We start from the raw sequence: 16361 nt of genomic DNA on the forward strand, positions 1-16361 counted from the left end.
GGGAGACAGCCCTGCCAGGTGCAGTCATGACTCGTGGCAATCGTAGGAAGCACAGACAGCAATGGAGGCTTTGTTTTGAGAATGGGAGAAAGATTTTGCTTATAGAACACAACATGCATGCCTATCCCATTAAGACACAAAATCCTTGGAGAATGGCCCAAATACAAATACACTGGATAGCCAGGTGGGCATTTGGCACAGCAGTTAAGACACTGCATGGGACATCTACATCCCATACTTGAGTGTCTGAGTTCAAGCCCCACCTTTGCTTCTGATTTCAACTTCCTGCTAATGCATGCTTTGGGAGGCAGCAGATGACGGCTCAAGTACTTCAGTCTCATTCATTTGGGAGACCTGGTTTGAGTTCCAAGCTCTGGAACTTGTGATAACTTGGGGAGTGAACCAGCGGGTGAAATACTTTTATGTGTCATCTCTCTGCCACTCAAATAAATTTTAAAAAATAGTAACTATTGGATAGCCAAAACCATGACCAGTGTCCCAAGCATGTATCACCCCGCCCATTGGTGTTGCCGTTCTTCATTAGGCTTTTGCCTCACTCCCACACTGGTCCTATATCTCTCCATCTTTCTGTGCATATGTTCTCTCCATGCTAGTTATTGTGTTTTCTCCCTTCATTCACTTTCTTGCCTGAAGCCTGTCTCTTGTCTAGAATTCCAGGGTTAGCCCCCAGTCCTGTAGGAGAAGACACTCCCTCTCTGAATTAGCCAACTCTATCACCATACAAGGTTCAAAGAATCAATTTATTTGTTCCCTTCTACGTTTTTGAGCCATTCCTGATAGACCATAAAAAATTCTTGATTTCTAATTCTTTGTAAAAAACATAAACCCACAATCAGAATTAGCATTATCTCATGTGAGGCAAGTGCCTTCATATCAGTTTCATTTCAGCATCTCTCCCAGAGCTCCTGCACATGACTTGACCAAGAACACGAGCATACAGTAGTAGCATCAATAACTATTTGCAATTTGCTCTTTAAGAGTGGTTGTCTCTTTATGTGGTTCTAATCACCATGACATATAGCCTCTTGCCATTTCACTTTATTCCCCCCTTCCCTTCCTTCTTCCCTTTGAAAAACTCTTTTGTGCAATGAGGTAGGTACAAGGGATTCTGCATAAGTAAGGCCCACACCCAGGGGTGTACCTGGTGATGCTCATAGAATCTTAGAGGTGGACAGAGTGTTGTCAATTGCTTACTGAGGCTCATTGTTTTATAGATGACGGACTGGGTTGCTGTGTAATAATACTGATTGTATTCCTGGCCTCGATGTAGCATGCATTTTCTATCCCTATCCCAGGTAACCGTGCACTTCTTTTTACACACATATAAACACCATGAAAGTGAGAGAATCCATGTGTTGTCTCATTCACGCTTGGCACTGAGTGGTCATTCAATGGCTGTACCCAATAAAGTGCACTTGAAGCTCCTGGAAGGACAGGGGTCGTTTTTCTTTGTTCACTGTTGTATCCATAGTGCTAGTTCTGTGTTGGATAAAACACAAAATCTCATTTTGAAATCAGACGCTTTTCTGGTGATCTTAGTCCCTGGTCTTACACCAGCTGGTTACTTACCTGGATGCCCTGGGATCTGGGCTGAGTGCTGTGCCTCACTGGCCACCAGGAGGAGCTGTGGCCCTACCAATCTCTGCGGCTGGGCGGGGGAAGACAGGCTGGTAGAGGAGCAGGACCCTTGGAGGGTGCTTTCTTTAATGGAAGATTTGGAAACATCTGAAGACATTTTGTTCACAACTGGGGTAGGGGGGCTATAATAGGCATCATGTAGGTAGAGGCCGGTGATGCGACTGAACATCCTATGGTACCCAGGAAGGCCCCTGACAACAAAGCATTACTTGGTGCAGTATGCTGGCTTGGACACTGTCGCTCATTCTGCTTGTACGAGAACGGAGGGTGATCCGGAGACAACTCAAGAACGCAAACCATTCCATGTGATGTTCCCTACTTTCCATGGTGCTCTGTTCTCTCATGGTCGGTGGGCTCCCAATACAAAGAAGAGTGACTTATTCTCTAGCAGCCTCCTTGTAGCAGAGCCCACCTCACTCCGGCCCTCAGACAGTGCCACAGGGAGCAAGGCTTCAGCACAGTCCCCTCCACTCACGAGCAGTTTGCTCCTTACTGTCACCACAGGCATTCCTTCGACAGGGCTGCAGTTCAGGTCCATCTCCTGCTGGTGACTGCAATAGCCGGGGTCATGAGCATCAGCCAGATGTTAAGGGGCGAATGTTTGTGTGGGAATGCCCTGCACTGTTGTTGTGAAGCCTGACTCTGAGAGTGGAGTTCAAAAGGGAGAGGAAGGGAGGAGGTGGCAGGTGCTGGTCTCTAGAAATTCCAAACACACCTTTGAAAGGCGCAAAGGCCAGACATGGAAAAGGAAGAGAGCCTGTTAGAGGACACAGTAAGAATGGGGGGACAGGCTGTGACATCACAGACAAAGCAAAGCACCCATTGGCAGTGGAGGCGTAGCTGAGCCTGCAGCCTGGTCTCCTCTCTTTGGCAGAGCAGAATCCTCAGCGCAGGTGTTCTGGTCTGCCCTGACCCTACCATGGGCCCCAGGCTCCTCTGCTGGGTGGCCCTCTGCCTCCTCGGAGCAGGTGAGTCCTGGGCCCGGGTGGCATGACTCTCCTTGAATCTCTGAGCCCTTTAACCGTGTCTACATCAATGGGCTACCTTCTAGCAGTTTTCTGAATTCTGGTCTCTTCTTCGCAGGCCCCTTGGACACAGCTGTTTTTCAGACTCCAAAGTATCTCATCACACAAGTCGGAAATAAAAAGACAATTAAATGTGAACAAAAGCTGGGCTACGATACTATGTACTGGTATAAGCAGGACTCTAAGAAATCATTGAAGATTTTGTTTTGCTACAGGAATAAGGAACTCATTTTAAACGAAACAGTCCCAAGTCGCTTCTCACCTGAATCTCCAGACAAAACCCATTTAAATCTTCATGTCAGGTCGCTGGAGCGAGATGATTCTGCCGTGTATTTCTGTGCCAGCAGTCTAGACACAGCCTTGCAGAGTCATTGCCTCCCTGTGCACAAACCTCCTGTCCCAGCCAGGAAGCTGTGGGGACAACGTGCTCACCTGCTCCACAAGTCTGTGTTCCCCCATTCCCTGTGGGGGCTGCGTAGAGTTCTATCCATCAGAATAGCCAAGAGGGAAGTCCCACACTTTCTGCACACCCCACTTAGCATCACAGTCCCATACTTTAAATGATGGCATTGGTCCAGAAAGGGACTGTGGTTGTCCTGTTGTCCTCCTTCCACAAAACTGGGCCAGCAGGCTCGGGCACAGAAGGAAACAGTTTTTTTGTTGTTTTTTTTTTTTTTTTTTTTTTTTTTTTTTTTGACAGGCAGAGTGGACAGTGAGAGAGAGACAGAGAGAAAGGTCTTCCTTTTGCCGTTGGTTCACCCTCCAATGGCCGCCGCGGTATTGATCCGATGCAGGAGCCAGGTGCTTCTCCTGGTCTCCCATGGGGTGCAGGGCCCAAGACTTGGGCCATCCTCCACTGCACTCCCTGGCCACAGCAGAGAGCTGGCCTGGAAGAGGGGCAACCGGGACAGAATCCAGTGCCCCGACCGGGACTAGAACCCGGTGTGCCGGCGCCGCAAGGCGAAGGATTAGCCTAGTGAGCCGCGGCGCCGGCCCGGAAACAGGTTTTGAGTTGTGCTTTTCAGTGTGACTGAGCAGGGGAAGGAGATCCCTTCGTGGCGAAATGGTCTGTCTCTGACAGGGGGCCCTGGACGGGAGCGAGCCCAAAGGCGGATTGATATAACAAGCAGGCAGCCAGGAGCAAAAGAGCAACCGTCAGAGGAGTAACAATCTGGCTCTGCTTGCTCTGCCTTTTCCGGGTCATCTCAGCCCACGCGGTTCAAATCCAGCTTCTATCAGAATCTACAGCAGGTGTAGAGGAGGAAGAAAATCCCCTGGGGCTGGGGAAATAGTTAGAAATAGTGACATCACCAGCACAGCCACCAACCAGAGCCGAGGAGACAGAGCCCAGCCCCTTGTCCAGGGTGTCCCAGTTAGGCGACACTCAGCGTAGACCTGACCCTGCCATGGGCTGCAGCCTGCTCTGCTATGTGGTCCTCGGGCTCCTGGGCACAGGTGAGTCCTGGGTCCACGTCGGATGTCCATGCTTTTTCATTTGGCTGCAGTAACTGATCTTCCTTTTGAGCTCTGTTTTGTCTCTTTCCCCCATAGTCTCCGTGGACACTAAGATTACCCAGATGCCAAGACACCTGGTCATGGGAACGGCAAACAAGAAGTCCTTAAAATGTGAACAGCATCTGGGACATAATGCTATGTATTGGTACAAACAGAATGCTCCGAAGCCCCCAGAGCTCATGTTTATCTTCAACTACAAAGAGCTCGTAGAGAACAATTCTGTGCCGAGCCACTTCTCACCTGAGTCCCCTGAGAATTCTGTCTTACTTCTTCACCTGGCCAACCTGCAGCCGGGAGACTCAGCAGTGTATCTCTGTGCCAGCAGCCAAGACACAGCCCTACAGAGTCACTGCCTGCCTGTGCACAAACCTCAAGAATCCAGGAAGCTTTGAGGGCAACAGAGGGTTTGGATGACTATTTCCTGTAGGACTCTAAGCAGAAGTTGCAAACCAGTGTGGCAACTCTAACAGCCTGCAGCCCTACTTGGATAGTCAGTTTTGTTTGACTGGAACGTAACTGCTCTGTCGACTGCTTAGAAGAAAAACACTTTGGTTTCAAGATGTTGTAGATGCCTTTTCCTGGCATAAAAGAAGATGAGCTTGCTGTGAATTGGATCATTGGTCTAAGAGTTCACAGGAATCCTCTAGACAGATGCCTGTGCCAGGGCATCACACTGTGCACTGTCACAGATGGCAGGGCACAGCCCAGGACACTTCAACTCCTGCTGTTTCTGAGCCTCTTCCCAGGAACAGGGGTGCTGATGCCACCCAGGGTCAGGCAGCCCTGAGCTCTGGACCCCGGAACAGATTTCCAAGAAAAGGCCCCAGGAGGGCAGGAGCCAGCTGCCAAAGATAGTAGGAGACCCAGCCTTTGAGAAATGGTTTGAAAATGTGTGTTGCTCCATCTTCACCAGTTCCATTATTCTACATTCCGTTTTGCTCCTTCTCTACTTTCTCTCTTTCCCTCTCCACTCTAGACCCTGAGCCCTAGCCCTGATCACAGCTCCACACCTTCACAGACACAAACTTGCCTGTCTGCTCTCATCGGTCCAGGATGCGGAATGGAAGATTCCTCTCTCACTCCCGCTCTGTCCCTTATCCTGACTTGTCCTGGTGAGTCTTAGCGCTCAGCCCCTCCCTAGGTTGTCCCTCTACACTGATACTTGCAGAGTTATTTCCCCCTTTTTGGTCTCTTCATCTCCAACAGTTTGAATCACTGGTTCAGAGACTGATAGTCTGGAGTGTGGCTCTCTACTAGCTGTGGAGTGCAGAGTGGATCCTGGCTAACCTCTTGTGGTCTTACCCTTGGCCTTGCTGTCTGGCAGTCCAGGCTTCCCAACGGCAACTCTTGGCCATGTTGTTGAACACAGGGACGGCAGGTCGTGCACACCAAGGCCATGCTGGGGTCTTGGGTGTGTCTGTCCGTGATGACTCTAGCCGTCCATCCTGTGGGGGCGCTGCTGATTGTGTGGGTGCAGCCGATTCTGTGGTGTAACAAGATTTCCTCCCTCACTGCTCAGCTCCAGAGTCCCAGCAGACGAAGGGCTCAGCCCTGCCCCACTCTGCCATGGTCGGCCGCCTCTTCTGCTGGATGATCCTGGGTCTCCTGGGAGCAGGTGAATCCTGGGTGTGCGTGGGACGTTCCCATCTTGTGTTTATCTGAGTGCAATTCTCAACTTTCTGCTCACTCCCCTTCTGGCCTCTGTTTCCCCCACAGGACACACGGAACCTGGAGTCAGCCAAACACCAACCCACGATGTCACAGAGGTGGGACAGAGCACAGTTCTGAAATGTGACCCTGTTTCTGGCCATCTTTCCCTCTATTGGTACCGACAGACCCCAGAAAAAGGAATGGAGTTTCTAATTTCTTTCTACAACAAGGCTCCTTCTGAGAAGGCAGACTTCTTCCAGGAACGGTTCTCAGCTGCCGTACACGAGGACACACGCGCCACACTGACGATCCAGCCCGTGCAGCTGGGGGACTCTGCCACGTATCTGTGTGCCAGCAGCTTGGCCACAGCACTACAGAGTCACTTCCTGCCCGTGCACGAACTCCACAGCTCCTCCTGGGTCTGCAGGCTCTCACAGCCCCTCTCACACTAAGGGTGGGAGAGGATTGTGGTTGGGGCTGCAGATGCTTCCCCCGGAAGGCAACCACTAACCCCAACGGGCAAAATGGTCAATAGAAACAGAGACGTCTGGGGCCTTGTTCTTCAGGAAGTGTCCACCGACACAGCTGAATGTGGCTGTTGACCCGAGGATGGGGCAACTGTCGTCAAGAACCTCGGCATCCTCTTTTGTTTTCTGGTTTTGTTTCTCCTTTAGCAAAACCTGCCTTCCATCTTTCAGTGGTGGGTGACAAGCTTACTCCATAGGAAATGTGGGGTTTCCATAAGGTGCAGGATCTGAACACCAGAACCTAAGCAGTGTTCCAGGGGACAGCAGGGCAGAAGCCCCTGAGGACCCTGCAGCCAGGACAGGGAGCTGTTTGGGGGACAACGGCTTCTCATGCGAATGAGCTCATTCTTAGGTCAGCTGCGATCCAGGTCAGCAAGAGGATGTGAGCTGGGCAAGAGCAGACGTCCACCCAGGTCCCAGGGCAACCAGAAGTGCACAGGTGTGAGTTCTCACTCTCAGCAGGGTGTGCGGGAACAGAACTGACTTCTCAGAAACTGCCACCCAAGGGTTTGGAGGAGTTGGCAGGGAGCATGCTACAGGAAGTGCTTCATGAAGGGGTTTACTGATCTCCAATTAATAAAGCAGATAGATCTTAATTAGTCAATTGGAAAAATAAAGGAGCACAATGTCGTGGCCTAGTTGAGTATAGACTATGGATTATATACCTATTTATTTATTCTCTAACTTATTCATTTGTTTGTTCTATAGACTAAGAGTCCTCCATATCAGCATATGGAAAGTATGGGTTATTGCATTAAAGGAGCCCCCTGAGTCCCAGAAACAAAACTGGTCTTGACTACACTGGGGATGGCCAGACCCACCTGGGAAACTCACCTTCACACTGCCAAATCACTGATACTCCAGAAGTGGCTGTGGGGTCACCACACAGAAACACTACACAGAATGTGCAAACAAAAGGAGATGGACACTGCCATATTTTGAGGGTGACCATACAACTTAACCATGCAAAGTGATGAGGAGGCTCAGGAGTGAAGGGGAGGCCTTGGACTACAGACAAAAATGGTGTCTGTTCACCCTCCCTGTGTCCCTTCCCCCGCACTTCACCTCACAGCCCGCGGCAGGAGGAGGCTTCACCCCTGCCCCGAGCCTGCCTCTGACCCCAGGCGCCTGGCTCTTCATACAGGGGCTCTAGGCCCTTACTGCCTGGGGCTCTGGAGTGCAGATGGGATTCTCCCGTCTTGGACGTGGAGGCCTCAGCTCTAAGCCTCTCATCTCAGGCTGCACTGTACCTAGAGCTCTGGCTGCAGCTCCTGTCTGCTCTCCTAAAAGGGGCCTGCTGGCACCAACCTCCTTGTACCCTTGTGTTGTTAATTTGGCCGAGCAGCCACACGCAGCTCCTGGCTGCACAGAAACGACAGCCACATGGGTGAGGTAGCCGTGCCTCAAGCAATACGAGGCTTCACCCCAGGTGTGCAAACACAGGCACGGTGACCCTGTGCCAAGGGCCGGCCGAGGAGCCCCCGTCTCACAGGCACAGTGACCCCGTGCCGAGGACTGGCCGAGGAGCCCCCATCTCACAGGCATGGTGACCCCAGGACCGAGGGCCGGCCGAGGAGCCCCCATCTCACAGGCACAGTGACCCCAGGACTGAGGGCTGGCCAAGGAGCCCTCATCTCACAGGCACAGTGACCCCAGGACTGAGGGCTGGCAGACGAGCCCCTGTCTCACAGGCACGGTGACCCCAGGACTGAGGGCTGGCAGACGAGCCCCTGTCTCACCAGACCACCTTCATCAAGGCTTTCCCGGCTCAGCCTTTTAAAAAACCACAGTCCTCAATTTTCCTCCATGCGGGAAGAAAGCTCTTTTTGTCTCAGGATCAGCAGGTCTCCTCTCAGCTCCTCCTCATATCCCACAGTCTGATCTTTCTTTGGGGCTCTAATAGCATCGCATCTCCTTTATTGACGAATCCCATTCCCTCTCACCACGGTGCCTTCGCCTCACATCGGCCTTGCATTCTGGCTAAGTCGATTCCCAATTACATCATTGCGGCATAGAGATGGCAGCGTCATGTAAATTGTCCAGGGCACGGCGAATGTCCTACAGTTGGTAGGTGTTCTGGCTGTAGCTTTTCAATGATGCAGTAGCACTTCCTGCAGAGGTACCCTTGCTCCATGGACTCACACATTCCACTTCAGGGGAGCTGGAAGCTAAGCGGGACATGTGGATGTTACACAAGCCTCGTTCTAAAAGATGTTCATGTGTTCTGGGGTGGAAGGCCGTAAAAGGAGGGGGTCACAGAGCTTTATTTGTTTTCAATTCTTCAGCTTCTTGCCAATCTCCTCCCAACGCAGAAAACCTCCACAAAAGTAGAGGGGAAAGAGAACAGTTTAATTATTGAATAATCATTGAACCAGATTGTGATGGGCATCACAGGCAATCCACTAAGAGGTTACAAAGACAGAACAAAACCTCAGCCTTGGGGCCAGCGCTGTGGCCGTTGGTTAATCCTTAGCCTGTGGCACCGGCATCCCATAGGGGCGCCAGGTTCTAGTCCCAGTTGCTCCTCTTCCAGTCCAGCTCTCTGCTGTGGCCCGGGAAGGCAGTGGAGGATGGCCCAAGTGCTTGGGATTGGTGCAGCGCACCGGCCGTAGTGGCCATTTGGGGGGTGAACCAACAGAGGGAGGACCTTTCTCTCTGTCTCTCTCTCACACTAACTCTGCCTGTCAAATAAAATCCAACCAACCAACCAAAGAACACCTCAGCCTTTCCTACAGACCAGCAGACACAGTGCTCTGTTCACAAGTTCTCAGGATGTGCAGGGACCAGATCTCAGCACAGGGGCCCCACAGCAGCACTCTTCACATAGTCCACGCCTGATTTACTTGGTAATTGTCAAGCTCATCTGTGTTAGCTAACCAGTGAAAATAAACTTCTCCCATCATTATAAAAGAAACCTGTGCTCTAAGTTAAGTTAAAATCCTAAGAAAGGCTCCTGCCTAAGTTAAATTAGGCTTCTAAGTTAGGGTCCCGCCCACAGAAACTAGGAATAGAGGCACTATTTTCCTTGATGATATCTTTCCAAAGAAATAGCTCTGATAAAGACAGGCTTGGATCTTACAACTGACAAGTGGAGGATTATTTAGCCTTTAAAGGGATTTGCATACATTTCAAAGAGTGAAAGAAAGTAAAGGTTGGAAGGAAGAAGAGGAGGGAGAGAATGAAGTTTTTATCTTTAATTTGTATTTGCCCTCACGCTAGTAGGAGGTACGTGGGTAGTTTAGAGCCTGCAGCAGGTGGATCTGGGGACAAGGGCTGTGAGGCTGAAAGAAAGGGCTGTTGAGAGTTGCAGCAATGGTGGCCCAGGGGGGTTTGCTGAGGGGTTGCCCCCACAGATCAGCCCTGATGCTGGAGCACAGTCCTTCCTTGAGGAATCCAAGGCCAGGGAGGTAGAGCCCAGGCTCCGGGGACAGGACACTGTGACAAACAGCCCATCCCCCCACCTCTGACCCTCACCGCTGTAAACAAAGCCTGCTTTCTAGGCAGCTGGGAAGAAGGCAAGTCCCTGGAGTGATCCTGGCCAGCAGAGGGTCAACCCTTGCTGAGTTAAGTCTATAGGGATAGGGGACTTGGAAGCAGCAAGCAGCTCTGTGTAGTATCAGGAGATTGAACTCTGTAAGGCAGGTCCTCCTAGGGATCTGTAGGTGGAGGCCTGGTTTCAGCACTGTTTGGATTTCCATGAAGATGTGACCTTCTTTTGTAACGGTGTGGTGAGCTCTGTGAATATCTGATAATATGCATTATATTTTCATAAATCATTTCAGAAAGTGCCAATGGAAAGCGTGCATACAAAAATATTAATAGTTGCTAACTTTAGTCAGTGTGATGGATTTTTCTAATTAACACAGTGTGGTGTCATATTAATGATTCAGTCATAGCATTTTGACAAATGAGAACACTCCAGCACCAACACCCCAGCCAAGATGTGAGCCATTGCACGCTGCCTCCTTGTTCCATCTTCTTCCACCTGCGTCCCCAGGTCACCTCTGCATATATTTCGTCCAATTTATCCCTGAGTGGTGAACGTACCATTTATGTTTTGTTATTTATGTATTTAAGAGACAGGAAGAAATAGAGGGACAGAGAGAGAGAGAGAGAGAGAGAGAGAGATTGTATCTGTTAGATCACTCCCCAGATGTCCAGATGTCCACAACAGAGGCTCAGCCTGGTCAAAACCAGGAGCAGGGAACCACATCCATGTTTCTCATGTGTGTAGCAGGCACCCAAGTACTAGAGCCGTCAGTGCTCCCTCCCAGAGTGACCTTCAGCACGAAGCCAAGATTGGGAACCGGAGCCAGGACTCAAACTCAGTCAGTCTAATATGGAGTGCAGACCTCCCACACAGAGTCTTTTTTTTTTTTTTTTAATTATTCATTTGAGAGGTAGAGTTACAAACAGTGAGAGGGAGAGACAGAGAAAAAGGTCTTCCATCCAATGGTTCACTCCCCAAATGGCCGGAGCTACGCCAATCAAATCCAGGAGCCAGGAGCTTCTTCTGGGTCTCCCATGTGGGTGCAGGAGCCCAAGGACTTGGGCCATCTTCTACTGCTCCCAGGCCATAGCAGAGAGCTGGACTGGAAGAGGAGCAGCCGGGACTAGAACCAGCGCCCATATTGGATGCCAGTGCCACAGGCGGAGGATTAACCTACTGAGCCACGGCGCCGGCCCCCCACCCAGAGTCTTAACTGCTGTGTCAAACACCTGTCTCGTTAATTTATATTTGTAATGATACTGCTTATGATACGCCCTTCATTTCCAGTGCTCATTGTTACTTCTCTTACACAAAAAAAGCAGTTTAATTTTTTATGTATTTAATTTCCAACCTAAAACTCGGCTAGACGCATGTTATTTCTAGCTGTTTTTTTTTTTTTTTTTTACATTTCTTTGGATTTTCCACATGTACTCTGATAATATCTGTGAATAAGGATTGTTAACATCTACGTTTGACATCTACTTGCCATTTGTTCTTGTCCTGCCTTATCTGGCTGGCTAGGATCCTCAGGCTGATGTGGGATAGAAGTGATGTTTACAGATACCCTTCAACTCTGCTCAGGCTTAGGGGACAAGAACTCCATCCACTATTAGGTATGATGGTAGGGGTATTTCACAGCTGCTTTTTATCAAACTGAAAGTATTTCCTCTCATTCTTGAATGGCTAAGTGTTTTTACCAGAATGTTGAGTCTGGTCAAGTATTTTCTTTATTAAGGTGCTTTATAGCAATTTTGTTTTTTAGACTGTCAACATGGTGAATTGTAGCAACTGATTTTCAAATATAAAACTCCCACATTAGGAACAAGTTCTATATTGTGAATTTGATTCACTTCTGTTGTGTTCAGGATTTTTGCATTTATGTTCATAAGGCATATTGGTCTGTAGCTTTCTTTTACTATAATATTTTTGATTTTCGAAAATGCTGACTTCATAGAAAGAAAATGAGAGGGCCAGCGTGGTGGCTCACTTGGTTAATCCTCTGCCTGTGGCACCGGCATCCCATATGGGCACCGGGTTCTAGTCCCAGTTGCTCCTCTTCCAGTCCAGCTCTCTGCTGTGGCCTGGGAAGGCAGTGGAGGATGGCCCAAGTGCTTGGGCCCTGCACCCGCGTGGGAGACCAGGAAGAAGCACCTGGCTCCTGGCTTTGGATCGGCACAGCGCTGGCCATAGCGGCCATTTTGGGGGTGAACCAACAGAAGGAAGACCTTTCTCTCTGTTCTCTCTCTGTCTATAACTCTGTCAAATTAAAAAAAAAAAAAGAAAATGAGAAATATTCAGTTCTTTCTATCTTTTGGAGAACTTATAGATATTTCTTCTTCAATTTTGGTGCACTTCACTAGTGAAGTTATTTGGGCCTAGAGTTTGCTTTGTGAAAAAATTTAAACAATAACTCAATGTTATGTGCATAATTGTATATACAAATATATAGTTCAAGTTTCTATATATATTTCTATTTTCTATTTTAGTAGTTGTGCTTTTCAAGGAATTTATTTCACCTGCTGTCACATTTATCAGCATGAAACTAATCTGCCATTGGAGTTTCAGTGTGCATTTCCCTAATGTCTAATGGTGTTGCATACACTGTATGTGCTTACTGTCCACTAGTGTATATGCTTTACTGATATTCCTATGAACTTTTTGCCCAGTTTTTAAATTATAATGACCTCCGTGAATTCGTTATACATTCTTGAGTCAGTCTTCCAGTCAGACATATGTATTATGAAACTTTCCCTCATTTTGTAGTGATAACTGGAGATAGCCCCATAGGAGAATGAGAGTAGCCTTTCTTCTCCTTTTATTTTGTTCTCGATCTTCCTCCTTAGCAGGTGGTTAGCTCAGTCAGATTGGGGTCTTTTACAGAAAGAATATCAAGACCTTCAGCTGACACCAGTAACACAGGCTCCAAATTTCCAGACAGATCCATGTATCCAGCTGAGAAGCTGTTAGCTATTCCCTGCACATATTCCACTGCAAGTAGATGTTAAACACTCGACATCCAACCCCTCTACAGATACGTGGGGCAGGTGGTGACAGGCCCTCCTCTTTGCGGACAGTTCCATGAGGCGTGGAGCTATGCCTGCTCAAGCACATTCTGTGTGGGCTAAGGTGTGGGTGGGTATCTGAATGCATTCCAATGCTGTCTGTCTGCAGCTGCAGGTTTCCTTACACAAGCCTTATTTTGTATCTACATTGCACATTGCCGGTGCCATCTATACTCGTCACTTGTCTGACAGCACCATCACAAAATTTGGGGGCTTTGAGGAAAAAGCAATTGTTGACAACGAGGGAAATTTAATCACTTCTTGGCAGTAGTACAAGGTAAAGGCTTTAGGACCTCTGTGAAGGGAGAATTCACTTCCATTTTAAATGGTGGACCAAGTCTTCCAGTCAACAACACCTGATCTGAACCAGAGGGAGAAATGTGGCCTCTGGAATCGTAGTTTTGGTCATGAGGGAATATTATGTACAAAGCCACAGAAGCGCAAATAGGTCCATTTGGGCTGAAACCACAGATTATAGTCAGAGCAATATTCCAGAACACACTTCGATGCAAGATCTAACTGGCTAAAACCGTGTCCGATTTGTGTCCTTGTGTCTGTTGTTACTCCACAGGCTTCACCAAGTCATCGGAGACACTCTGTGCCCGGTCGTCACTCAGCCTCTCTGTTGATGTGCAGTATTTCTTGACTATCCGTACCCCATATCTTTCTCTGAGAAGCCTTTCCTGACGCCGGGAGTGACCACATTTCTCAGACTCCTGTCTTCCCCATGTCTTCCACTCATTTACCTCTAACAGTACAGTTTACTGAGATAACTCCTACCACTTTCTTCTGTTTCTTTTTTCCTTATTTGATTCTACCTAACTGTAACCCGGGCCAGTCCCTCGCTGCAAATAAGGTCGTGTCATCTGAGAGCACGTTGATCATTTTCTCTGTGAATTTCTAGCTCTGTAGAATTTGAGATAGCGGAATCTTCCCAGTCTGCCGTGTCAGCACTTTTATGCCAGCTTTGACAAAATGCTCTTTGTATTCATGCTTCATTTTTTCCTCTAACGGGATGTTTGTGAGGAGGATACAGCTCAGTTTGAGCAGAGCTGCTGAGTTTGTGCTGGAGAAGAGGACAAGTCCTCAACATTCTGGCTGAAAGGCATGGAGCACGGTGTTATGGTCAGCTGGGAAAGACCACGCAAAAAGCATGGAGGGCTGTCGACGTGGCAAGCGTAGGACATCCAGGAATTACAGGAAGTGTTCCTGATTCAACTACACGGGAAACACTTACCAAGTTACTTGGCAAAAAGGAGGCTTTGTGGTTCCACGGAGACGTGAGATGTTGCAGGAAGGGTAGAAAGGGCCGTGGGTTAGAGGAGAGAGGTCAACGTCAGGCAGGCTGATTGCCAGCTTTTGAGTGAATGTTGGAATTGGCACAGCTCCAATCAGGAATGGGATGTTCCTCAAAAGTGAGGAAAATTGGGTAGTGAGGGAGAGGATGGGCAAACAGAGAGTCAGCCTGGGAAGATGCAGAAGGTCTGGAGAGAGGTGCTGATGACTGCACGGCAATGTGAATATAGCTCATGTCACCAAACTTTATACTTACAGCTGAAACGGTAAATTGTATTGTGTGCATTTTAATCATGAAATTAAAGGACAGTTCAAATCATTATTTAGAAAAGATTTGCCTTGTAAAAAGATGAGAAACTGTTTAACTGTAATTTTGAGTGCAGAAACCTATACTTTGGTGTTTTAGTAGCTGGCACCCTATTTCTTAGGAAGAAAAAACACTGTTGATGAGGATATTTACTGTGAGTGTTGGATGTGGGAGGTAAACCTGAGGCCCTTGTATTACAGAACACAAGTGGAGTAACTTGAGATTCCCGGGCGTCTTGGAAGGGTCTGTAATGGGCAAGGATGGAGTGAAATGGTGGAAAGCTGTGCCCAGTGGCAGTGTCCTAAGATCTTCATTAATCCTGCTCAACTCCCCAGGCCTGATGTGCACAGTGTTGCTGAGGAAGCCCAGGAATGTGACATGGTAAGACAAGGTAATGTGATGGGGCTTAGTGGAGACCAGGAGAACATGAACATCGTAGAGATAATCAGAAATCTTGAGAACAACTTTGAATTTCCATACTTTTGGGAATTCATATGCTCCTCAAAATTTCACCTGTATCTTAAAGAAGAGAGAGCATCACGGGTCTTACCTGAATTACAAACCGATTGCATAAAATCTTGTTCATTTAAAAATAGGTTAAAAAAGAAATCTGATGATAGGAAATTAATAATTTACATCAGTTCCTAATAGAACAAAAGTTCAGTGTTTACCCCAAGTATTGGATTTTCCTCAAGAATCAGATACCAGGAACTTCCCCCAAAATGAAACTCTTGGAAATGTTAATGTCAAATGTGTTAGGTAGGCTACTGTCAGAATCACCAATGTGGCTGACCCTGTTATTCCTATGTGTTAGAAAACGTCTACATTCTGAATGACAATGCCTATCTTCACGGAGTATACTGAGCTTGCTTATTTAAAATTCTTGGTTCGTCTAGTTCAAGAACTTGCTTTCTGGGGATCTATATTAGCCAGTTGGTTATTGCTCCAGTCTGCTCAGGCTGTGATAACTAAGTACCATGAAGTGGGCGGCTTATCAACCACAGGCGCTTTTTCCTCTCAGTCAGACTGGAAGCTGGGGTGTCCACAGTTAAGGCACCAATGGGTTCCCCTGTCTGAGGAGGGCCCCTCTCTGATTCATAGATGTGTCTTCTCACGGTGCCATCGCACGGTAGAAGGGCTAACTCCTTCTTTGGGGGTCCCTTTCAAGGAAGCTGATCCCAATCTTGAGACTTCTGTCCCCACGATCTAGTCACCTTCAAAATGTTCCACCCGCTGATACCAACACATTGTTGACTAGGTTTCAACATATGAATTTGCTGGGGGTGGGAGGCAAACATTCAGATCATAGCAAGTATCTGTCTGTTGGAGTCCTTGCTATCCCTTAATGGCATCAGGTTTCTGCTACTGATTCCTGCAACTAAAATGCAGATAAGATTTTCCATTGCAAGGAGAGAGTCAGACAAGAGCAGAACTCAAATTATTTCCAGCCTGCCTAAGAGGCCAGTGTCTCACTGGTCGCCAGTTCTTGACCCGGTCGCTCTACTTCCTATCCAGCTCCCTGCTAATGGCCTGGGGAAAGCAGCAGAAGATGGGTCGTGTTTGGGTCCCTGCCACATGCGTTGGAGGTGTGGATGAAGCTCCTGGATTTGGCCTGGGCCACGTTGGCCATTGCAGCCATCTGGGAGAGTGTACCAGAAGATGAATGATCGCTTTGTCTTTGTCTCTGTTTCTGTCTCTCTCTCTCTCTCTGTAGCTCTTTCAAATAAATAAGGATGTCTTTAAAAAGCAGTACAAGAAAGGAAGAAAGGAAGGGAGGAAGGAAGGGAGGAAGGAAGGGAGGAAGGGAGGAAGAAAGAAAGAAAGGAAGAA

General features: G+C 48.3%; 1 gene segment (V, D, J or C); it reads left to right on the forward strand.

Moving 5' to 3' along the window:
* The first annotated feature begins 5765 nt into the window (after nucleotides 1-5765).
* On the forward strand, nucleotides 5766-6301 carry LOC133761813 (T cell receptor beta variable 2-like). The segment is given in 2 exon segments: nucleotides 5766-5814; nucleotides 5916-6301. Coding segments are annotated over 2 exon segments (435 nt in total).
* Nucleotides 6302-16361: the final 10060 nt, after the last annotated feature.

The sequence above is a fragment of the Lepus europaeus genome, chromosome 1 (assembly GCF_033115175.1).
Source record: "Lepus europaeus isolate LE1 chromosome 1, mLepTim1.pri, whole genome shotgun sequence".
NCBI lineage: Eukaryota > Metazoa > Chordata > Mammalia > Lagomorpha > Leporidae > Lepus > Lepus europaeus.